Genomic DNA, 24,246 nt, shown 5'->3' on the forward strand with positions numbered 1-24,246 from the left:
TTTCTGCTTCTCGCTAATCTGTTCCTACAGGGTTGAATGAATCAATGGTGTGATTTGTCACTTTTCTTTTCCTTTCTTTGCTCTGTCCCCAGTAGCCCCAAATCAAAGCAGGAGGTGATGGTCCGTCCCCCTACAGTGATGTCCCCGTCTGGCAACCCCCAGCTGGATTCCAAATTTTCCAACCAGGGCAAACAAGGGGGCTCCACCAGCCAATCCCAGCCCTCTCCCTGTGACCCCAAAAGTGGAGGTCACCCCCCCAAAGTGCTCCCTGGCCCAGGTGGGAGCATGGGGCTGAAGAATGGGGCTGGAAATGGTGCCAAGGGGAAGGGGAAGAGAGAGAGGAGCATTTCGGCAGACTCTTTTGAGCAGAGGGAAGCTGGGACTCCTAATGACGACCCTGAAATCAAAGGTATGTTTGCTAGGATTCGTGAGCAAGTGCAGACAATTAGTCTGAGTCCTCTGAGATGGAGAATCGCTATGCAGGTGTTAGCGAAACATTTATTTGTCTGGAGTTCTGTAAGTTGCAACCAACGAAGTCTAAAGGTCTTGAGAGCCAGCGAAGAGGAGAGATTGTCATAGCTGGCATCGGTAAATGTCCTGTTCACGCTCAGTTAAAGCGCAGACCTGACTCTGGTGGGAAAGTTCTTTTGTAACTCTGAAACTCCCCCAGAGGATTTGAAAGTACAAATGCAACCTGTTGGTTTCCTTCTGGCCTTTAGCCTTTCAGGAACTGTTCTGTTGTAACTGGGGTTTTGAACAATATGCAAGCCTGTTTTGTCAACACAGATACATAATGTGTAGAGCACCCTGACTGGTAACACAAGCCAGAGAGTTAGGATTTCTGTGTTCTGTTCCTGGCTCCAACATTGCCTCTAAAAACAAGACTAGATGTGCAGTTGTTCATCTTTCCTTTGTTGTCCATTTGCTAGGTCAGCTGGCTATAAGGTGTCTGAAGGAAAAAAAAAGTAAAGCTTTGCACAGAGCGTTCTCCCTGGGCTCAGACATACTTATATTCATTTTAGTGTGTAGTTTTCCTGCTATTCTGTGTGGCGGTTAGAGCATTCAAAGGGATTAGCTCTGGGAACTGTCACTTGCCTTGGAAAGGGACAAGATGAGCTTTCTTCCAGTGGTGCCTGAAGGGGCAGCATGGCCTTAGAGGGAAGATGCATGGTGTAATAGGCTTGCCTTTAGTGGTGCTTGAGGGAGAAGCAGGAAATTTCAGAGGAGGAAGAGGTCTGATCAGTTTCCAGAAATGGTTTCCAAAGCATTCCCAAGGTAGTGATTCCCCTCTTTTCCTCTTTCTCCCCTTCCAGACTGCAATTCTGCTGATCATGTGAAGTCCCAGGAGTCTCAGCACACACCACACTCCATGACTCCTTCAAGTGCTTCAGCCCCAAGGTCTTCCACACCTTCCCATGGCCTGACTGCCGCTTTGGAGCCAGCAAGTGGGCAGAAGACTCCATCCAAAGTGGTTTACGTCTTTTCTACTGAGATGGCCAACAAGTAAGTAGGTAGATGCTTGAATGTCTTCAGGGAGCAGGACTTATATATGTGCTCCCTTTTTAGGAGATTCTGAAGCGTGTTCTTGTAGCAAAAGGTTGTTACTTGTTTTGGGGATGCTGAAGGGGCTGCAGTGGAGAACGTCACCACCTCTTGCCCTCTGAGAAATGATTTTTTTATTCCTCCGAGGTGTGGGTTTGTTTTTTTTGGCAAATGCTGCTTGATATTGTTTTGCAATCCATGCTGTGAGTAGCAGCCAAGATGGCTTAAACTGAGACATGAACCCTGAATGCTGATGAGTTTGTAGATGTAAGCATTTTTCTCTTGCTACTCATCTAGAGTGAAATATGTGTGGTTAAGTCTTTCTCCCTTCTGCCAGCTGAAGGGTAGAAGGGAGGACGGTTGAGAAAAATTGATTCTTAGCTTCAACTGGATATGTGCATCTATCTGTCTGTCTTTGCAGGGCTGCAGAAGCTGTGCTGAAGGGACAGGTGGAAACCATCGTGTCCTTTCATATCCAGAACATCTCAAACAGCAAGGCGGAACGAAACACTGTACCCTTGGTAGGGAATACCTGCATGTGGGTGGGAAGGGAAATGGTAAATGTGCTTGTGTGTGCGTGATTCAGAGAGATGGGTGATTATTTACACTCTGAAATAAGTTTTAGGGTGGAAGAGAGAGAGAGAGAGAGAGAGTTGTTGTTCTAGCCTTCTGCAAATAAATGTCTTGGATCATCCGAAGAAGAGCTTGAGTCTTGCAATACTTGCGTAGTGTATTTCCAACCCCTTGCTCGTGCAGAGCTAGCACAGAAGCAAGGGGTACCTGCTGTAATGCTTTAGAGAAATAGGTTTCTGCATGGCCGAGATGCTGCTCTGTAATCGCTTCACAAAGGCTACCCTTTCTTGCAAAGTGTGGGCTGGTGGGGTTGAGACAGGGCGTTTCGTTTGCACCACTGCTTATGTGACACGGCTGTAAGAAGAGCGAGTGACAGTGTGTGGCTTTCTCTTGCAGAACCCCCAGATCACTGCACTTCGGACTGAACCCAAGCCCCTGCCGCAGCCCCAGCCCCCCGCTGCCCAGGACCAGAACCCTCCCCAGAACGCCAAAATGCAGCCGACTCCACCCGTGTCAGCGCCGGTGTCCAAATCCACTGGCCCCCCGTGTCCCATAGATCAGGACAGCCCCAGTGTGGAAAGCAAAGTGATGTCTGTGGGCAGCCCTGCCAACTCTACCCCGTTGCAGACAGAAGGATTTGGGCAGAGTTCGACCCCCAATAATCGAGCAGTTAGCCCAGTTTCCCAAGGTAGCAATAGCTCCGCTGCAGACCCCAAAGGTCCTGCCCAGCAGGTGTCTGGTGGGGACCCGTCCAGTTTGGGCGAGAATCCAGATGGACTGTCACAGGAGCAGCTGGAGCATCGAGAGCGCTCGTTGCAGACCCTGAGAGACATACAGCGCATGCTCTTCCCTGATGAGAAGGAGTTTGCGGGAGGGCAAAGTGGGGGGCCACCCCCAAATGCTGGGGTGCTGGATGGTCCCCAAAAGAAACCCGAAGGGCCGATACAGGCCATGATGGCTCAATCCCAAAGTTTAGGCAAAGGGTCAGGGTCTCGGACAGATGGAGGGGCTCCGTTTGGCCCTCAAGGACACAGGGACATGCCTTTTTCCCCAGATGAAATGGGGCCGCCACCAATGAACTCCCAGTCAGGACCCATAGGCCCAGACCACCTGGACCACATGACTCCTGAGCAGGTGGCCTGGCTCAAGCTGCAGCAGGAGTTTTACGAGGAGAAGAGAAGAAAGCAAGAGCAGGTGGTTGTGCAGCAGTGTTCCCTGCAGGACATGATGGTCCATCAGCATGGGCCTCGTGGGGTAGTCCGAGGTCCTCCCCCTCCCTACCAGATGACCCCTGGGGAGGGCTGGGGACCTGGGGGTCCAGAGCCCTTCCCTGAAGGCATGAACATGTCGCACTCTCTGCCCCCCAGGGGCATGGCCCCTCATCCCAATGTGCCCGGGAGCCAGATGCGCCTGCCTGGTTTTGCAGGAATGATGAACCCTGACATGGAAGGCCCCAGTGTCCCAAATCCCGCTTCCCGGCCTGGGCTTTCGGGAGTTAGTTGGCCAGATGACGTGCCAAAAATCCCAGATGGCCGAAACTTCCCTCCTGGCCAGGGTGTCTTCAGCGGCCCTGGCCGAGGGGAGCGGTTCCCCAATCCGCAGGGCCTGCCCGAAGAGCTCTATCAGCAGCAGCTGGCTGAGAAACAGATGGGCCTCCCTCCTGGCCTGAACATGGAAGGCATCAGGCCCGGCATGGAGATAAACAGAATGATGCCCTCCCAGAGACACATGGAGCCTGGGAACAACCCCATCTTCCCTCGCATGCCTGTGGAAGGGCCAATGAGCCCCTCCAGGGGGGACTTTCCAAAAGGAATACCCCCACAAATGGCCTCTAGCAGGGAGCTGGAGTTTGGGATGGGCCCCGGCAGCATGAAGGGGGACATGGGCCTGAATGTCAGCATGGGCTCCAACCCACCCCTGGTCCCTCAGAAGCTGAGGGAGGCAGGCGTCGGGCCGGAAGAGATGATGAAACTGCGCCCCGGCGTTTCAGAGATGCTCTCATCTCAGCAGAAAATGGTGCCGCTGCCGTTTGGGGAGCACCCACAGCAGGAGTATGGCATGGGTCCCAGGCCTTTCCTTCCCATGTCTCAGGGCCCAGGAGTCGGTCTCCGAAATCTCAGAGAACAGATCGGGCCTGACCAAAGGACTAACAACCGGCTCAGCCACATGCCGCCACTACCTCTCAATCCCACCAGTAACCCTAATAGCCTCAACACTGCTCCCCCTGCGCAGCGCAGCCTCGGCCGCAAGCCCTTGGATATCTCCGCAGCCGGTCAGGTGCATTCGCCAGGAATCAACCCCCTGAAGTCCCCCACAATGCGCCAGGTCCAGTCTCCCATGATGGGGTCTCCCTCGGGGAACCTCAAGTCCCCTCAGACGCCCTCCCAGCTGGCAGGAATGCTTGCGGGCCCCACTGCCGCAGCTGCCGCTGCCTCTATTAAGTCCCCTCCTGTTTTGGGGTCTGCTGCTGCTTCTCCTGTCCACCTCAAGTCTCCGTCTCTCCCCGCACCTTCTCCCGGATGGACTTCATCTCCAAAGCCTCCTTTGCAGAGCCCTGGGATTCCCCCGAACCACAAGGCATCTCTCACCATGTCTTCTCCAGCCATGCTGGGGAACGTGGAGTCGGGTGAGTGCTGTCTCTGCTAGCCAGATTTGGCTCTGTGGTTCACCTCGGGTTGCCCCGAGGTGTGCAGCAAGGGGAGGGAGGGGGTTGCTTGCGGGGTGGCAGAAGCTAGATGGCACTTTGCCCGTTTGAAGGAGGCTGTGCTGAGGGTCTGGTGGGTGACTACGTGAGTGGAGCACCAGCGCGTTTCCTCCTCCTGTTGTATTTGTGGGTTTGCACCGTGTCTCTCGTGTCGGGGTGAGGGCTTCTCACTCAGAGGATATGAAAGTGAAAGGGTGGGGTCAAGAGGTGGGAAAAGATGCGGAGTATTGAGGGGAGAGATCTCCTTGGAGGGGTTTTTGGCCATTCTGCCATAGCTCCTGGTAATCTTAGCTTTGTGGAGAGGATCTTGCTGATGTTACGAAAATGCTTTGAGATAAAAGGTGCCTACAGAGACATGCTGAGCATAGTTAGCCAATCGTGCATCTAGGTACGGTTAGTGCTTTCTAGGTTTCCTGCCACAGGCAGGGAGCTGTGCTAACATTTGTTCAGGCTTCAACCATTTTGGAGAGAGCTAAACACCGCTGGGTAGCGTGCTGGAGCCCTGCCATGCCCGGCACCTCGGGGCGCAGGTGCTGGCACTGCCCCGTCTGCTCCTGAACGGCTCTGGGCCTCTGCCCCCTCCTTCCTGCTCCCCAATCCTCCCGGAGCTCAGCGGTCCGGGCTCCCTGCCCGGGAGCGAAGCTGTTGGCCCACGTTGCCCTCTAGTGCCGCTGCCGGTAACGGCGGCGGTGGCCGGGGGCGCCTGCCGCGGCGGGGAGGGTGACCCCGTAACCCCCTCGCAGCAGCCTCCCGGACGGCTGGCCGGGTCTCTGCGCTCGGGAGGGGGGAGCCTGGATGTTTGTGTCCCTCGAGGCTGCTGAGGCCCTGCCCGGCCTGAGCCCTAGCGCCTACAAGTCAGAACCAAGTGGTTTAGGCCGTGCCTAACGTTGTCCTAACGAATGCTTTTACATGCAGCTCTTCTAAAGCATGAATGTTTTGGCGCTGCTGGATTTTTGTGTTATCCTTTCCTTTCTCGGGGGCGGGGGCTGAGGAACGTGCAGTGAATTTTCAGTGATAGTACAACTTCGATCTAGCATCTTTCCTTCACATGTGGTCTGGGTGGCATGAAATTCATCAGTGAACAACAAAAGAGACTGGAAGTGCAGTTATGTTATTTCTAGTTTTGGGAGAGCAAAGGGTGATGTTAAGCTAATGGGTGCAGAGAAGGCTTCTTTAACTGGAATGAGCAGTAAATGCATGTTTATAAAACCTGAAATGAAACATAAACAGGGAGTTTTACTTGTTGCTGCTGATCCAGCTTGTCAGAAATATGCTCGCATGTCTCAGCATAATACCTGTTACAGCTTCTGTTGTGCTGCTTATGTTTGCTCCCAAAGAAAAAGGGAAAAGAGTTACAGTTGACATTTAATGGGTGCAGGACTATAGATTTTGACTCTTGTGGCTAGACCTGGTACAGGCCTGTCTTCAGTGTATAGAAGTCGAATAGTAGGATTTTCAGACTTACCTGATAATTCTTCATGTGGATTTGTAGAGGCTCAAGATAGTTCCAGTAGAAGTGCAGAATCCAGGATAATGAATGTTAACCATCTTGACCAATAGGCTTATTTTTCTGGTTACCTTTCACAGGCATTGACTGCATTAGTCAGATGGTCTCTTGCAAAAAAAGGGATTTCTAGTTTTTGAGATTTCTAGGAGAAGAGGGTGGGAATTAAGCAAAAACTGGTAAGAAGGAAAAAAATTTAAGTAATTTTCTTTCTCTTGTTTTCTTTTCTTTTTTTGCCAAGGTGGTCCACCTCCTTCCACAGTCAGCCAGTCTGCTCCTGTGACTCTCCCTGGAAATCTTCCCTCTAGCAGTCCTTACACAATGCCTCCAGAGCCGACCCTCTCCCAGAATCCCCTCTCCATTATGATGTCCAGGATGTCCAAATTTGCCATGCCCAGCTCTACACCGCTCTATCATGATGCCATCAAAACTGTGGCCAGCTCGGATGACGACTCCCCTCCAGCACGCTCCCCAAACTTGCCACCTATGAACAGTGTACCAGGTAAGAAACTCAAAGGGACGTAAGCCCAAGCGATCAGGCAATACGGTGAGGGTGATTTTTATAGAAGCTTCATCAAATGAAGATGGTGAGAGGGAAAACTTTGAAGAATATATAGCCATGGGTTGTTTTTGAGGAAGGCAGTTGCAATTCTCTGAAATGAGGAGACAGAAATTCTCCTTGCAACTAGTTTTTTCTGTCTGGAAAGTGTCTGTTCTTCAGAAAGTGTCTAATCGGGAAAACCCTTATGTATGGGAGAGATTTCCACTCAGACATACTGGAATTACTTGTGTGAGTGAAGGCTGCTCATGGGAGTAAGGGTCAGATCTACAACGTGTTATCCAGAGGAAACCATTCTTCCCCTGTCTTAAGGCAGTGTCATAGAGGCTTCACAGGTTTTTATGGACACTGAATCATCTGGTCTTCTCCTGGGTTTTGTGGATTGCCTTTGTTACAGAAGAGAATGTTAGACTGCTTTCTCAAAACATACATCTTTTCATGTAGGAAATGTGTAATGGCAGGTGGCCTCTGCCAGAACTGAGGGAAACTGTCCTGGTCCCTACCTGAGAGTTAAAGGAAAAGTAAAATAAAACATTATCCTTTGGGACTGTCTTGTGGGTGAGCATGTTTATATGAGAAATCCAATCCCTACTGATAGCTTAATGTTCGTGGGTACGTATTTAGTACAAAAGTAGGCTGTAGCTCCTCCACCCAATTGAATTAACATAGTTGAAAGAGAGGGTGAGTGGATGTTTCATGAGAGTGGCAACTGGTAATGAATTCCTGATGAGTTTACCTGTAGCTTTGCTGTCCTCTTTGCACAGTAATGATCGGAGTGGCTGAATATACCTGGGGAAGCTGGCTAATTGAATAAGTTCATGATAATAGCTCATTAACCTCATTGATCGCCGCCTCCTACTCTTACGAGGGTTACCTGATTTATCACTTGAGTTTTGAAAGGAGATTCAGTCACTTCCCAGTGGACAAGTGTCCATATGCTGATAATCTGTCACAGACATGTTTGTTGCTGCCTGCGTTATCTAGACTGCCAGGGAAGTAGTAAAGGTGTGGGTTGGACTGAGATCGCGCTTACAGAGCAGCCTTTAGTCACTTTTTGATAGGGCAGTGACAAGCTTAGGGAGGCAGCGGTGCAGGTGACATCAATTTTCTGGTTAAAATAACATTTTCCAGGGCCACTACTGATGTTTTTTTTACTAGCACTAATGTTTTTTTGAGTGTGTGCGGACTTGGTAGCCTTGCAGAAAGCTCTCTGATAGCTTTATTGATTATTATTGGCTGTTATCTAAATGTGATTCCTTATTTCTTCCCTAGGAATGGGCATTAATTCTCAGAATCCTCGAATTTCAGGTCCAAACCCAGTGGGTCCAATGCCAACCCTTAGCCCAATGGGAATGACCCAGCCTCTTTCCCATAACAACCAGATGCCCTCTCCAAATGCTATGGGACCCAATATACCTCCTCATGGGGTCCCTGTGGGACCCGGCCTGATGTCACACAACCCGATGATGGGGCACGGTTCCCAGGAGTCTCCAATGGTACCTCAAGGACGCCTGGGCTTCCCACAGGGGTTCCCTCCCGTACAGTCCCCTCCACAGCAGGTGCCATTTCCACACAACGGGCCCAGCGGTGGACAAGGCAACTTCCCAGCGGGAATGGGCTTCCACGGAGAAGGACCCCTGGGGCGTCCTACCAACCTGCCCCAAAGTTCGACAGATCCAGCACTTTGCAAGACTGGAGGCCCTGGCGGTCCAGACTCCTTCACTGTTCTTGGAAACAATATGCCTTCGGTTTTCACTGATCCAGAGCTGCAGGAGGTGATCCGCCCTGGAGCCACGGGAATACCCGAGTTTGACCTGTCCAGGATTATCCCGTCAGAGAAGCCCAGCCAGACACTACAGTATTTCCCTCGTGGGGAGGTGCCAGGCCGCAAGCAACCGCAGGGTCCTGGGCCTGGGTTCTCCCACATGCAGGGGATGATAGGAGAGCAGACCCCGAGGATGGGACTAACGTTGCCTGGCATGGGGGGCCCCGGGCCGGTGGGAACTCCGGATATCCCTCTTGGGACGGCTCCGTCCATGCCAGGTCATAACCCGATGAGACCGCCTGCCTTCCTGCAGCAAGGCATGATGGGGCCACACCACCGCATGATGTCACCAGCACAAACGGCGATGCCTGGCCAGCCCGCGCTCATGAGTAACCCCGTGGCCGCCGTGGGCATGATCCCAGGCAAGGACCGAGCCCCTGCAGGGCTGTACAGCCACCCGGGCCCTGTGGGGTCACCTGGTATGATGATGTCAATGCAGGGCATGATGGGACCCCAACAAAACATCATGATTCCCCCCCAGATGAGGCCCCGAGGTATGGCTGCTGACGTTGGCATGGGAGGATTTAGCCAAGGCCCTGGAAACCCAGGGAACATGATGTTTTAAGCTGCTACCATAAGACTGGATGTTCTGATCCTTGTCAAGATGAGATTCCAAGTCCTGAGGGCTTTTTTGGGAGCTTCAGGAGTACAGTTTGGCCATGCAATAGGTGAAAAGAGACCAGAGGACGCTTTGGGAAATCTCGAATGTATGGAATTACCTGAAAAAAAAAAAAAAAATTATTCATTTTAACAGGTTGTTTTTTTTTTTAAGATTTATTTTTTAAAAATTATTTTTGTGGACTTGGGTATCCCGTGACGGCACCTGCTTTGAGAATCTGTAGCTGTATTTTGAGAATTGCCATTTGTCACAAGTTGCACCATTCTCTGTATGTTTACGTCCTTCGGACTGGCTTCTCCCAGGACTCTCGGTTATTTTTGGGGTTTTTTGTGTACTGTACTATATTGTAAAAGGGATTTTAGCAGAGACTTTAGTCTTTGGGGTGAGAGGAGAATGGGATTCTAGGCTGTTTACTTTAGGTGGAGAATCCATCTTCAGAACTTCGGACTATTTTCCTTCAACTCCAATGTATAGAAAAACCAAACTACGACCTCAGAGCAGAGTATTAATGAAAAGCACAAAAAGGAACTTAAGTTCAGTGAGGGGAATCTTTTAAAAGAAATAAATAATAAGTTAAGGACATATTTTTCAAATTATGGCGTGCTGTCCAGCACCTTCTGTCTCTCCCTCCCACTCTTTATTAAATAGGCTTCTCTCTCTCTCCGTCCCCCTTCTGTCTACTCCTATGGCAGCTGCAATACATTGTGTTATTTTGGGGAGTAAATCTAGGAGAGCCTCTCCTCACGTGGGGACTCTTCCCACTTTTAGGAAGGGGCTGGACTTGGACACTGTTACATCCTACAGTAGTCTCTCTCACTGTTTCCTATTCTCCTTTTCTTAGAAACCCCAAGTGATTTTATTAATGTGGGAGTGGAACAGACACTAAAAGTTATCCAGGATTTTTTTTGTGGTTATTTTTTTTCCCCCCCAGCGTAAAACGTTCTGTGTAACCTCCATTAAATTTGGTACAAAACCACTCGCCAGGGCTGTGGTGTCAGAAAAATAAAATATATTGTTTCTTACAAAACTGAACTGTCTTCTTTATCCGGTCCAGTTGTTTCTGTGTACATCAGACAGCTGGCCAGATGACTGTTTGCTCTTCCTTATGATCACAGCAAGCCTAGAGGCCAGGTGGGGTAAGCTTTGGCAGCTCCTAAAAGTCCAGTCTGTATTCAGCTGCGTGTTCCTTGCAAGGCACTTCTGCTCACTTAATCCTGAACTGAGCTTGTTTTTCCTCTGAGTGAGGTCTTATTTCAGAATGCCTTAGGGACGATAGTTACGGTCTTTCTTCCTCAATTTGTTGAGGGTCAAGGAATAGATGAAACTTGTTGTCTCGTCACTTCCTCCTGGTGTGTGTTTGCAGTGCTACAAGGTATGTGGTTTTGAGCTTTCCCTAAGCAGCGGCATCTGCCTGCTGAGCACTGGAGTCCCAACGCTGTGCGGGGCTCTGGGGTTGTGTGTCCCCCTGGGGCCTTTGGATTGGGTAGGGTCTCTGACTGCCAGCACTCAGAGGCCAAGATAGTGGGGAACGGATGAACTTAAATAACAAAGGTGGGAGAGAAATTGTCAGTGAATAGATTTTTATCAAGACAACCCTGCTGGGTAAATTGTTGCTTTGCTGCAGTTCTCATCGATCGCTTCCTAATCCCCTGTCTTTTCAAACTTGCCTTTTGAGAGATTTTCAGCAAGAAGGTTTTATGGTTTTGTCTATGAGAAGTGAAAGACTGGATGCCAAAACATGGATCGTTCCAGGAGCAGCACTCCTGGAGAAGACCGGGATGAGCCAGATGTGGATCTGTAGGGCAGGGCGTGGGCTCTGTGGCTGGCTGCTCTCTAGTCCCCCAGCACTGTATAGGGAATGTTAATCTGTTCTTCCTTCCACTTACTGATACTTGAAATTATTTCAATGAGTAGTTTCCTCAGAGGGCTATTAGTGTGAAACTTTTATGTGGAGAATGAGTATCTCCAATATGCTTGTGCGTGATAGTTTTTCAGAGTTAACTGATCCTTAACAGGTGGAAAGAGAATTGCTGTCGGTAGCTGGCTTATCAAAGTTTTGCTGCTAGTGTTACAATATGAGTGAAGCCATGAACCGTTGGAGGCATGCAAGCCTCAGAGCCTTCTGTTGCCTGCTTCCAAATTCACCTTTGTGCTGTCATGCAAATTTACAGTGATTTTGGGTGAGAATTACTCTTTTGACAAAGTGTAGGATGTATGTTGTGGTGCTTCCCTCTTAACAAGACAAGCAGCCTGCCTGAAGCATGGGCTTGTCAAGATTTTAGAAAGAGCTGACAATGACACAGTAAGTGTTATTTCTGTAGAGCGGAGTTACCTCTTCTTTAAATGGTTGCACAGCTCCCTTTTGAGAACCTTGCACAGGAATTGTCACAGTGCAACCTTTTAAGTGTTGCCATTTCTGCCATGCCTCCTGACTGTTTTTACCATGTTCAACAAAGCAAACTTCTTGATCGACACAGAAATAACCTGGAGGGTTTGGGTTTTTTTAACGGTCTTTCTTAGTGCCTCCCATGCCTGTTGAGGTATTCTGAATAGTGAAGGATTTGAGGTGACTGCGACTTATTCTAGAAAAATTAGCGTAGGGGATTCACTGTTTCAAAGCCGCTTGATAGTGAAAGGATACATTTTAAAGATGCTGGATAATTAAAGTTCCTTCTTGTCCATCTACCTTAAGATGCTAGCATTTGGTATCTTAACGAGATTTTTCCTACAGAAAATGCTGAAGATGTGGATTCTCCTGAGACCATGTAGGTGCACTTAACCTCAGCGGCCTTGCCTGCTTTGCACCAGCTGGTGGACGAGAGATGCTAATGCCTTAGCTGGCTCCGGCTGGAAAAATCACTCAGTAGATGTAGACTGGACTTCTTTGTTTTTCTCTGATGCTACTTCTCCCCTTTTTGCTTTGCAAATGAAAAAGCTTTCTAGCTGCCAGCCTTGCAAATTCACCTTGGGATCTGTAAGTCAGGCTCTGTTCTCTCCTGCTTATTTATAATCAATAGTAACTGTGACTCAGCTCTGGTAGTCATGGTGCAGTTGAAGACAGAAAGTGGGGTTGCCATTTTTAGTTTTCTTCCCCTCCCCCTCCTCTTTTTTTTTTTTTTTTTTAAACTTTCAAATCATCCTCCTCCACCTTTGTTTGAAAGAATGAAATAGACTTTATTCATACATGCTTGGCTGCTCTTCCTCTCTAGTAACATGGGAGGAAACAGTCTGCTGTTCAAATTATCTCATCCCAGATGGCTGCGCAGCCGGAGTGCGGAGAGACTTAAAAGGTAAACCCAGCAGATGGTGAACTTCTGAAACGCAAAGTAATGCGCCTGCTAAATCAAAAGTTTAAGATATTTGAAATCTGTTTGTTTTAAAGCAGTAGACTTTTGCAAACAGGTCATCTGTGAAGTACACTAGCAGTTTTAAGCACCGTCCAAATAAACTCGAGCTTTGTACCTGTATCATGGGCTAGCTAATCTGCCAAAGAACATGAGAAGCAAGTAGCCAGCATTACGAGTTTAGTCCTGACCTCCTAGTGGTATCTAATGAGTAACGTTTCAGAAGACAGATCAGTATATGGAGATCTCATCTGCATCAGTCTTGGTTGGAATCTGAATGCTGCTGGTGCTTCTGGTACAATACATGTATCCTGACTTGGAGTAGATGTGGGTGCCCAACTCTTGCTGAGGGTAAGTGTGAATCCAAAACGTGCTCTTAAACTAACTGTTGGAACGCAGCATTTGTTGTGCTATAGTGTTGGAGCTATGACAAACGTGGTATACATGGGGCTTAATTTTGAGGTGCTTGGTGTGCTGACTGCTATGCTGGTTTTCGTTCTGGTGGCAGAAAAGGCTACATTTCATTCGTGGTGCTCTTCTGCACTCACGATGGTGAATGCTTTTCTTATGGAGTCTTGGCAGGCTGTTGGCTGAAACCTGTTTCCTATTTTGATACCTCTCGAGGAGAAATGATCCATGTTTGATATAGGCCTGTATTTAGTAGAGCACACTTCACTGTATCGATTGGTTGTAATTCTCAACCTAAAAAAGGTAAGTTGTCTTGTATATGTGCTGTGTCATGTCTCCTGTGGGGCAACCTCAGGCTGAAAGATTTTTCAGTTTTTAGCCAGTCCACGTAGTTTCCAATCTTTTCTGTTAACGCTGTTTGTTGTGGTAGATGTGTAACACCTAGCTTTAACCTTAAACAGAAAGAACATGATAAAGTGCATTATCAGGAGTGTTCTTCAGGCCTTAAAAAGACCCAAACTGCTAGCTTTATTATGTTGAGTTTATTGACACAAAAAATCCTCTTGTTCTCCTTTTGACTTTCAACCAGCAAACCTTCTGTGCCGAGAGATGTAGGTCCTCATGATGCATTATGCACTCAGGTTTTAAGCTTATGATTGTTTTTGTTTGAGCCAGAACATGAGGCAGGAAATGGTGATGGTATTTTGTCTAGAATACTGGAAACTTTAAAAGAGGATGTTTTACATGTTTTACAAACCCCTGAATTTAAGCTGACATCTTTCCTGCCAATTACCTCCTATACTAACATTGTCTTAAATGAAGCATACTATATGAGAATAGGTTTGCAATGAAAAATGAAAAGAAGTCTTTTAGGTTTAAGTTGACCAACCTGTGTTAACTGCATTGGACTAAAATAGCGAGAGAGTAGACTAACTTGGGTTAGCAGCTCCAGCTCAGGTTTGAGGGAACCTGACATTGAATATGTTAGCTGCTCGTGTCACCAGTTCTCATATTAACAGCCATGGGTAAGAAAGTTTTTTGGATTTCTTTTTCAGTCCCCTGGCATTTGTGTCTTTCACAGTTCTTGCAAAGAGTTGGCCTATTCACGTAAATGCACTGCTTCCTTGGGAAACTGTTGATTTCTGGAAATTTTTATTCCGTGTTCTCAGAAATGCCTCAGCTCTTCCCTGCTGTGTTTGCAGTTCAGCGCTTCCTACTTACCTCTGTCCTTTGGTCTTAGAACTCTTCCACTGTTCCACCAGTCCTTTTCTGAAACCATTATTTATGCTATTTGTAGTCAGAAATAACTCCGTCATTCTGTGGGCCACAACTACCATGGAGTTGCTCAGTGGGATGAGGCCAATGCATGGCCCAACCACCTCCACACCAGGAGGAAGGGTAAGGCTGGAGCAGGGCACACAGGGCACTGCAGAAAACCTGTAAGAGACGATGATGAAGTGACCTGTTCCCAGCAGAGGCTTCTTCCTAGCCACTGCCAAGAAGCTGGCCTGTGTTTCTGAGTTCTTCTGCTGTTACTGAAATGCACGTTACCCTACCTAGAGCGATATGATTATTTTAATGGTGTGAATGCAGTGCCCATTAACAATCTTACGTGCGCTAGGACAGCTCATGCTGCCGAGTTCTGTGGGTCTTGACTGTGTTGCAATTTTTAACCTGGTTGCTGGTCAGTTTTACTGGGAGGTGGTCCTAGCTCTTTTTAGGAGAAAGTATGCGAATTCCCCCTTTGTCTACTGGTATGGCCAAAGCTGCTGATGCTGTTCCCTGATACCCTTTTCCCAGGCAGTCCATGTCTCACAAATAACTTGCAATCATATGCCTCATGTTTCCATCACCATTCTCCAAATACTTTATATCGTGCGTAAGAGAGCTTGATTAGAGCAGAACAAACTGTTCTTAAGCAAGAGTAGGCCATTGATTTTTATATAATGGCATTATGTTTTTAGGCTGTATAAAAACTTGGTGGAAAATAACAATGTTTTGTTTGCTTTTTTGACAGCTTCTAATAGCAGTTCAGTGAGACCTCCAGCAATGTATTTAGTATTCAAATTATTCTGTTCACTGTGCGTGGTGTCAACATGTAATTGTGGTGGGGGCAGGCTAATGAAAGAGTAGAGGTAAATCCAGCCCACGCTTCTCAGGGAGAAGGTACTGTAGTGCCTCCAGTCACATATCTGTCAGTGACTTACATTAACATCACTGCAGTCTATTTGCTAAGTGAGGAGTAATGCAGAACCAAAACTGCAGGGCCATTTTAATAAGTGGACCCCCTATTTTAGCCTTTACATATCCCAAAGGAAGTAGGTCAGGATCCAAGTTCTATTTACTGATTGAAAATTGGGGATTTTAGCAACATAGTGATCCTTAGTACTGTCTTACGAGAAAAAGTGTCATAATTTCAGCTAGAAGTACTTCTGTTGGCTGTGCTGGTGTATTCCTGTTTCAGCAAGTGCGAAATAGATGCAGTGCTGCCCAGAGCTGAAGTCAATAGCAGCTCCCTGGACTTCCTGGTTTAAAGCGCGTGAAACGGAGTTCACCAAGAGTGCATGTTCTTGTACTTGGCCCACTGTGGTTGTTTTGCATGTTCGCAGCAGAATTTCCATAATTACAAGAGTGCAGGGAAGAGGTTTGGAGGCTTTCTGTCCCTTTGGAGAGGTTTTGTGTGCACAGAAATGCCCTCAAGAAGATGGGGCAGCTCAGTGCTGTGCCATTTGGGAGGTTCATCTATCTGCAGAGCAACCCTCCAACATGACAAAAGACAGGGAAAGGCACAGCAGCTTCTGCAGTTTGCCATCCATAAAAGCAATCGTTATGTCAAAGCTCTCAGGTCTGGTAGCACAGATCATCCCACTGTCCCAGCATATGAGGAACAGGTATGTTTTTTCTCATATTCCTGAAGCAGCAGGGCAATTTAAAGAGGTCTGTTCTCTCCCTTGCTGTTTTCAGCCTCTCCGTGCTTTAGTGTGGCTATCTCAGAAGTGAACTCGAGCCATTCTGTTACCTGCTTCTTTCATCTTGCTGCTAACAGTGAAAAGTGACACTGTGCCACCCTGTGTCTGGTAGGAAAAAGTCCCCTCGTCTAAAATACCTTTAGAATAGGGAAGACTAGCAGGAATATAAAGAAAAATACTCAAAGATTGTGACAATAAACTAATTTTAATTTAAGACAACTGAAATAATGAGTCAGTTTGCTGATTCCCCTCCATTTGTGAGCACAGGTTATTGTACTCCTCTGGACTGACTGAGTACTGAGAAAGAACTTGTAGAAATTCTTCAAGTGGGCAGAGGCCTTCTCTACATCCTTTCACCACTTGCTCCTGCAAAAGCAAAGAGACAAAATCACAGATCACGTGTGTTGCCAAAGCCCTTTTGTGCTGATACTGATGCATTCTGCGGCAGGGAAACGTGCTAGTTGAGGCAAAGACACAGAGTCAGAGGTTTAAAGCCTCTGCCTAAACTCACGCTAGATCAATAGCCAGCTCAACAGAAAAGATACCTTGGCTATTGTGGATGTGCTCTAGGAGTCTTACTCTGTTATCTGGCTTGATGGCACGCTCGGAATAAGTCTTGTTTCACAGCTTTGCATGCATGCATGGCAAAACCAAAAGCCCAAGGTTTGTGAGATGGACTTCCCCTGGGATCTTACCTCTCCATGGTAAGACATGCGAACAAACCACTCTCTGGACTGCCGGTGCTGATACAGTTCCAGGGTCACATCTGCAGCATAAGGTGGCCACTTGTGATCAAAGGTGCCCAGTGCCACCAGGAGAGGAACAAGGGTAATGTCATGAGAAGCATAGAGAATGAGCTTTCTGATAAAAAGGGAAGGAAAAAAACCAAACCTAAAATGTTAGCGGTGTTCCTCCATGGATAGCCAGTAGCACTCATGCTTTTTCTAGCAGATGAGCACTTATTCTCTTTACCCCACACATTCAACATCTTTGTGAACCAGCTTTTCACACTGACAGCAAGTCAGAATTTATAATGATTAGAGGAAGAGATCTGCCCTGTACCTGGCCTTTTCAGCTGGAGATGAGGGATCTACTGCTTCTGTAATGTTCTTCTGTAAGGTATAGAAAAGGAGACCAACACACATCTGGAGAACTTCTCTATAAAAGCAGCAGAAATAAATTACTAGTTTTTAAACTTTCAAATTAAATAATTTCAAACTAACACCTGGGAACCTGCTTTTCTCTTGCAAATTGGTAACATGTATTGAGTGTAGCTAAGAACTATTACATGCAATTCCTGTGGTTACTTTTTATTTCAGCAGTTGCATAGTCACCACAGAGATTCCAATGTGATTGCAGATTGGGAGGGGAGAGGTGTTAACAAGCAGTCTCATGAGGTGTGGCCCACATAAAGGGAAGTCTAGAAACACCTGATGTTCTCTAATGCTGTTTTTCCCTGGTTGTGATTTTTGGATGCAGTTTTCAGCTAGAGAAGATGACTGTAGTTGAAGGCAAAACAGCGACTGAAGTGGTTGGAATCTTTGGTGGGAAGGGGAGGGGCAGGATTCAAGAAAGTGGTGGCTATATTTAAAAATTAGTTTTTACCCCTGTATTAGAGGAGATCTTTAGACAACTTCTGGTGTGAAGAAACTCCAATGAATAAATCAGTGGAAATGGAGATGAGCGTGACTGTGGCTCTCCCAGGTGTTGTGGGAGTGGGGGAAATCTGTCTTTCAGTACCCAAGATCTCTAATACAAGTTAAAGAAAAGGCTAAGGGCAACTGCCCTAACAGAAAAGGCAGTCCTATACCACCACCTGAGAAGAGCTGGCGAATATGGCAGCTGCGAATGACTCTGAAAGGAAACCAGCTGCTAGGCTGGCAATGCGGCCACCTTTACAAACAACTGTGGAGGAGGTAATTAACTGCGTGTAGCAGCAGATTCTTTTGCAAGTAGTTACATGTGTGCAGAGCCTGGCATCGCCTTTTCCACTAACACCACCACTTTTCAGTCCAGCTGTGCAGGTGCCATCCCTGGGATAAACTTCCCAGGTTGGAATTCAGATTGTAGCTGTGCAGCTGCAAGGGCAGCCTTGTCTGGGCAGCCGCGGTGCTCAGGCTGGAAGCATCTCCTATTCTCATCTGTTTTTGCCTTTGATACAGGGTCACTTAACAACTGTGGCAACTGAGGTGTTCGCTGCCTACCTCAGTAACTTACTACTGTTCCTCTGAGGCTACTCTCTTCATGACTGTCAGCAAAACAGAATGTAAACCCACATCTTGGCCTCCTCAGTGCAGACTCCTTTTTCCTAGCTCATGTTCCTGACTCGAGACACCAGACTTTACACTGAGATGGCTGAAGTACAAACTTCGTGAGGGAGCAGTAGCCTCTGTGGGGGGAATGCAGCAGATCAGAAAGGTCTTCTGTCTGCCACAGTAAGCTGGTGTAGCTCATCCACCCTGGGTAAGCCTAAGACAACCCCTAAGGCTGGAGGCATGGATACAGGCAATCACCTTGAACCATATTCCAGAAGGAAAAGCAGCGAGTCAACAGATCGACGCTCAACCGTCTGCTGAAAGTTCTTCAGCACAGGGCAGCTTGGCAAATTGTGCACCTGGAAGGAGAAGATGTAGCATAACAACAGGGTTTGACCCTTTCTGAACCCAGCCTGAAGACACATGGATGACTGCCCACAGAAAACAGCTGTTCCTGTCACAGCATTTGCACTACAGTATTGTACTATGGTATTCAGGTGAGGAGTTCTAGGATGGTTTTAACCATACAGACTTGCTCTGTGTACCAAAAGGATGGATGTTTGTTCGTGGGGATGCATTTCTGTGTGAAGGGAGTGTTAAGGCCTTGAGCTATTCAACCAACTGCCAGACCAATTACCATTAGCTCCAGCAAAAAAGAGCTACTAACTGGGGTATAAATATGCTCAGCTCCCTTCCAGCAGCAGAAGCAATCTGGCTCAGGGGTAGTATGCTGGAACCAGCATTAAGATGACTCTGTTAGGTGTTGACTGCCAAAAAAGGGAAAGCACTCTGTAATGGGGTAAGCAAGGCCCAACTGCTCCCTTAGCTCTACTTCACTACACTTGAAAGAGGTACTGGATTTCAATATAAGCACATAAATACTGGAGGTGAGTCTTTATCCACCCTAGAGCAAGGCTGACCCCACATCTTGCTTTTTAAGAAGGCCATGCTATTTCTATAAACTTTCTGGATTGCATGGAAAGGTACTGGGGGTACCCACTGGTATCAGTGGGTGTTGGCACTCTGTGGTTTCCTCCATATGCACGGTAAAGGGCTGTTTCTTTCTGTGACAGTGCAACAGAACTGCTCAGCTCACCTGCTCAGCAAGAATGTTATCAAGGAGGAGAAAAAAATCCACAGGCTTATCATCATCAATACCCATCTTCTCCTTAATTGTCTTCAAGTCATCAGAGATACCTGGCTGTTGCAGAGCATTCTTCAACTTATACCTGTCAGGGAATTAAGAAAACAAAACAAAAACTTTTCACACATCAGACTTCCTATCTTGGTTTTTTTATGACTCCAGCCCAGTGGAGTTGTCTCACATCAGTCAGGGGTAGAAGAGAAGCACTACAGGATACTGAGCGATTCCTGACGCTGTGAGTCTAAGTTGCAGAGCGGACAGGCACTGTGTCTAGATGTCAACGATCAGAGCTGGCTATCTGTTCTCACAAAGGCAGGGGAAAAAACTAAGATGAGATGTGAACACCTCAGAAGTGGTTCCCATAAGCAAGGACTGTGTATCAGTTAACAGATCTGGTCATACTGGAACAGTGCAAGTCTCTGTCTTCAGGGAGTAGCCTTTATCTGCCTGTGAAAGAAGAAAGGGTAGAAGCTTTGAACTGATTGCTTTATGGTGTGGGAAAAGGGGAACACCTAGATACTCACTTGTAGCTTAAAGTCACCTCTCACTTTGTTAGAAGCCATTTGCCTCTTCACAGTTTTTAATTTTATCTTAAGAAGTCTATCTGAGAATATCCGTGCTGGCCATGTACTTCAAGCACAATATGTTGCATAGGTTTTGTTTTCTCTGACCCTGATCTGTTGAGGAGGAGGTGGGAAAAGTTTTTTTAAGTTTGCTTTTTAGTTTTTTAGGAACAGCTCTAGTTTCTGTTTGAAATCAAATGTGCTAGAAGTTCTGGTGTAGGTAGCCTGTAAGCTGAGGCAGTGCTTCTTACTGCAGCTTAAACCACCTTGACGTGGTCACAGTGTGCGCACTTGGTGGGCTGGTGGGGAGTGGAAGAGCTTGCAGTTTGCTTGGTTTTGGACAGTTGCTGTTACTAGAGGAGGCTGAATGTACTGCTTCTATGGGCTGTCATCTCACCACTGCCAGGAACAACCTTTTGCCTGAAGAGTGAGGCTATATAATGAGCTTTTGTAAGTGAATTCTGACAGCTCTTGAATTTTGGACAAAAACATGCTAATGCATAATCTAACCCAAGTGTAATACATTTGCCTCTCTTGTTCAGTTTCCACCCCATGCCCAACCTGGCGTTTAGAGTACTTGACTCTGCAAACACGAGTGTTCTTTCCATGCAGGATGTTCCTTATTTTACTTCATTAGTCTTTGTTAAATGTGTCAAGGCTGAGTATATTTCAGTTTCCTCAAGGTATAAATGCGACAGGAATGTTGTAATAACCCCCAAACCAGAAGTTGAATATAAAAAGGAGGCCCAATATGTTTATAGTTGAAAGGCTTGTTAAGGGATGTAGATGACATTAATTCTGCCCTGCAGCAATGCTGCACATTAGCTGGTAATGAGTGTTTGCTAGACACAGACTAAATTAAATTGGTCTTTCAAAAAAAAGGTCTCTATTTTTTTTTTTCTTCTGCTGCCACTGCTTGGTATATGACTCCACTCACTGAGTATTTTATACAACTAGCTAACCATTCCCAAAGAACAGTAAGTGGCAGGGGAAGAAATTGGGAAATGGGAAGAAAATGTGCCATTTTAAATTACTACTGCTGAAATGAAACAGCAGTGAAATCATATGGGGAGGTATGGCTGGCAATTACCTGCTCAAGCATTTCAGGCGCTGGCAGTTGTCGTAATTGGGGTAGAGCATTTCAGAGCTTGCTTCATCAGTGACAATGACAACAGATCCTGTGGAACAAGAAGGAAGCTTCTGTGATCACTAGTGCATCTGCTGTCTTTAGACTGCTTTAATCACTCCCATGGTCTTTGTGCTCAAGTCCATTGTTGTCAACTATCAATTCCCCCTGAGCTATCACCTGCAAGCCCCTGTGCTTGTTTCTGTGCACACAGTGTTTAATTCCACCGGGATGTCTGCTGTGCACCTTGTAAAACTTTTCTAGTTGTGTGTTCATTTTTTCTAGTGTTTGTATGTGCCAGAAATCAGTTTCTGTGTCATGACATGTGAGGAGCTCTGGTAAGTCACTTCTACTCTCTGTTCCTGGAACTGAATACGGAGGGAGCAGAGGTGAGATCGTCAAGACCCAGAGTGTATTTCTAGAACGTACAAATAGTTGTTGCAAATTTGGAAAGGATCTTGGCCGAGACACTTGGGTTTCTATGAGAAACATTTTTCACATGTGCATCTCATGAATGTTGGACCTGGAACTTTTTGCCCTCTTGATTCTGCAGCGGGTTAATGCTAACCTCCTCAGTAGGTCTGAAATTGCAGCGTTCATGGCAACAGATCCAAGCTGAGCACCAGCAGAAAACTACACAAAGAGAGGGAGCAAGTGACAAGTTGATAAAGAGCATACAGAACCAGGAGAGTATGGGGAAGAGGGCCAGGTGCAAAGAACCAGGGAAGAAGTAACAACCAGGAGCCAAAGAGAGTTGGGATGTGTGAGGTGTGTGCATCTAGGGAAAATGAGAAAGGAAGGGCACTGGTCAGAAGTCTCCCCAACCTTCTTTCTGCTGTTGGTACAGCCCAGCTAGCAGGCACCGTGTGGACTCCAGATTCCGGAAAATATTAGTGGAACGGATGCTGAAAGAGAGAAAGCAGTTTGTGAGGTAGCACTTTCTCCTTCATGCTGGATGTGGCTGCAGCTGGGGGAGACTTGCTGGAACTGAGGTTCTGCTTTCACTGTGGCTTTGGAAACCTGTGGAGGGATTCATCTTGCCTCACTATAGCTATCTTAAATAGGCACCTGTATCTGAACTACCCTTTAACTTCCCTTCAGAGACAGTGGAGTTAATGAATTAGCACTTCTCTGGTGTAATTTTTATCTCATCCTAAACCAGACCCTCCCAGCATTACTGATGTGAGCAGCAGGGGTGTGCTTCATCTCACTGAACTTTAGCTATTTCATCTACAATGAGTTAAAACTGTGCTCCAGAAATGCCTGTTCCTCTTCACTCACGGTAATGATGCATAATTCCACTGTCAATGGCTAAACCTAGGTGAGATGAATCTGTCCCTGGCATCGCGCTCAGGACTGCTGGGCAACTGGATGCTTTGTGTCACCAGTGAGTTCTAGGGCCAGGCTCTGCAGCCTGAGCAAAGATGAAGGCCCAGGGGCCAGCCAGTCTGCTACAGGGTGGAGAAGGGTAGCATGGGGCTATTTGTTAGGAGGGAGGAAGCAAGGGAAAGTCCAGGAGGGAACTGAGACTCACAGGACCTCAGCAGGCTTAAATGTTGGTGAGAGAAAGTTGGCTTCTTCCACATAGCTTCTCCTCAGCCTTTCCCCCAGGGCAAACATCTGCAGCATCCCTACTGTTGTCAGCTGTCCTGCAATTGCACCACCCTAAGTGCAAAGAAAAGGAAGGGTGTCCACTGGAATAGGGAAGAAAACAAGTCTACAGAGGGAACATGAAACCACGATGAAATACAGCCTCACCTTGAATGTGGTCTTTTTGTATTGCTCGTCATGGGGCGAGGGAGGTCGAGGCCCTCCATTTAGGGCAGTCACCGTGTAATCAAACTCAGTCTGAGCAGGTACATCTAAAAGGGTGGGGTGCCATTCCACCTGTTCCAAAACAAACGAACAGTGCTTCCGTGGAAAACGTGGACTTTCAAGAGCATTACACCAATGCTGGGCTGTTCCTGTGTGCTACCTTGCCAATACCACGACAGAGCTAAGGAGAACCGATGGCTTCGTACAGCACATACAGAAGTGAGAGCAGCGCTGCATCTCAGAGGCTGTGCATGGAGCGCAGTACCTGCCTTCCTCCCCTGACAGGAGAAGAATCTGTAGGAAACCTCCGTTGCTGCTCTTTGTCGCACACTGAACTGCTTCCTCAGCAAACCACCAGAACTAGCCCCTGCCCGCCCGGGGCAGACGGCTCAGGCGCAGGAAGCGCCCGTTGTTCCGCGGATCAGCTGCACCGAGCGGTGCTGCGGGCAGCGGCTCGGCGCTGGGCCTCAGCGACGGCAGCCCCGCGGACAGCGGCAGCTCGTATCACCGCCGCTGCCCCGGGGCGCCCATCCCCGGGGCCTCCCTCCCTCCCTCTGCCATCACCGTCCCACCAACAGGCCCTGGGACCACGCCGGCGCCGTCCCACTCTTAACTCCCAAATCCCCGCGTCTTCCCCAAATTTACTCTCGGTAGGAAGAGGAATAAAAAACCCGTTTACAGGCTGATGGAGGCAAGGCAGCAGCTGGGCCGCGGGCACCCCGCCGCCGCCCGCCCCGCCCCGCCGCCCCGCTCCTCACCGGCGCTGCCCCCGGGAGGGGCCGCAGCGGGGTGCGCGCCCCGTGCCGGAACACCACCTGCACCAGCTTCAGCTCCAGGTCCCGCCGCTCCCCGCCGCCGTCCTGGGCGGCAGCCGCCGCCGCCCGCCGCCGCCGTCGCGCCCACAGGGCCAGGCCGCCCAAGAGGCCCAGGCGGGTCCCCCAGCCCATGGCGGCGGCCCGCTCGCTGCCGGCACCCGGCGGCGCCGCGCTTCCGGGGCGGGAAGCGGAGTCCCCCGCGGGCGCGGTGGGCGGCAGGGCCCGGCGGCGGACTGCAGCTCCCGGCAGGCACCGCGCCGCGGGCCGCGCTTCCGGGGCGGGCAGCGGGGGACAGCGGCGCCCGGCAGCCCCCGGTACCGCCCGGCAGCCCCCGGTACCGCCCAGCACCCACCGGCACTTCGTCGCCGCCTCCCCTCCCTGACTTTAGGAGCTCTTTTGCCGCGGGGAGAGGGCCGAGGGCACTCGCTGCGGGCGAGCTCACCGGGTGCGAGTGGGCGGTGTCCCGCCAGGGAGAAACCCG

General features: G+C 48.4%; 2 protein-coding genes across 19 annotated transcripts in view; one reads left to right on the forward strand and one right to left on the reverse strand.

Moving 5' to 3' along the window:
- The window catches only part of BCL9 (BCL9 transcription coactivator), a 60,269-nt gene extending 49,916 nt beyond the window's left edge, over positions 1–10,353 (forward strand). For 7 of the 9 annotated variants that reach the window (XM_074857529.1, XM_074857554.1, XM_074857590.1 and 4 more), the window contains 6 exons: positions 93–409; positions 1,314–1,503; positions 1,964–2,063; positions 2,512–4,741; positions 6,565–6,825; positions 8,155–10,353. In XM_074857529.1, coding sequence (XP_074713630.1) covers positions 93–409; positions 1,314–1,503; positions 1,964–2,063; positions 2,512–4,741; positions 6,565–6,825; positions 8,155–9,272 — 4,216 coding nt within the window. In that variant the 3' untranslated portion in view covers positions 9,273–10,353. The remainder of the gene's footprint in view (positions 1–92; positions 410–1,313; positions 1,504–1,963; positions 2,064–2,511; positions 4,742–6,564; positions 6,826–8,154) is intronic. The other 2 variants (XM_074857579.1, XM_074857570.1) reach the window with 2 other exon arrangements.
- A 5,880-nt stretch (positions 10,354–16,233) lies between these two features.
- On the reverse strand, positions 16,234–23,972 carry ACP6 (acid phosphatase 6, lysophosphatidic). Of its 10 annotated transcripts, none has more exons than XM_074857634.1 (10): positions 23,709–23,971; positions 22,894–23,022; positions 22,670–22,800; positions 21,961–22,040; positions 21,100–21,187; positions 19,399–19,531; positions 18,561–18,661; positions 17,110–17,205; positions 16,743–16,813; positions 16,234–16,413 (listed from the first exon to the last, which is right to left on the reverse strand). In XM_074857634.1, exons 1-10 carry the CDS (start codon positions 23,895–23,897, stop codon positions 16,391–16,393), a joined length of 1,041 nt encoding a protein of 346 aa, XP_074713735.1. In that variant the 5' UTR covers positions 23,898–23,971; the 3' UTR covers positions 16,234–16,390. The 10 variants fall into 10 exon arrangements, with proteins under 10 accessions (XP_074713735.1, XP_074713721.1, XP_074713713.1 ...); XM_074857620.1 differs by having other exon boundaries at positions 16,743–16,908; positions 23,766–23,968; XM_074857612.1 differs by having other exon boundaries at positions 16,743–16,908; positions 23,709–23,967.
- Positions 23,973–24,246: the final 274 nt, after the last annotated feature.

This window comes from Strix uralensis, chromosome 2 (genome assembly GCF_047716275.1).
Source record: "Strix uralensis isolate ZFMK-TIS-50842 chromosome 2, bStrUra1, whole genome shotgun sequence".
Classification (NCBI taxonomy): Eukaryota; Metazoa; Chordata; class Aves; order Strigiformes; family Strigidae; genus Strix; species Strix uralensis.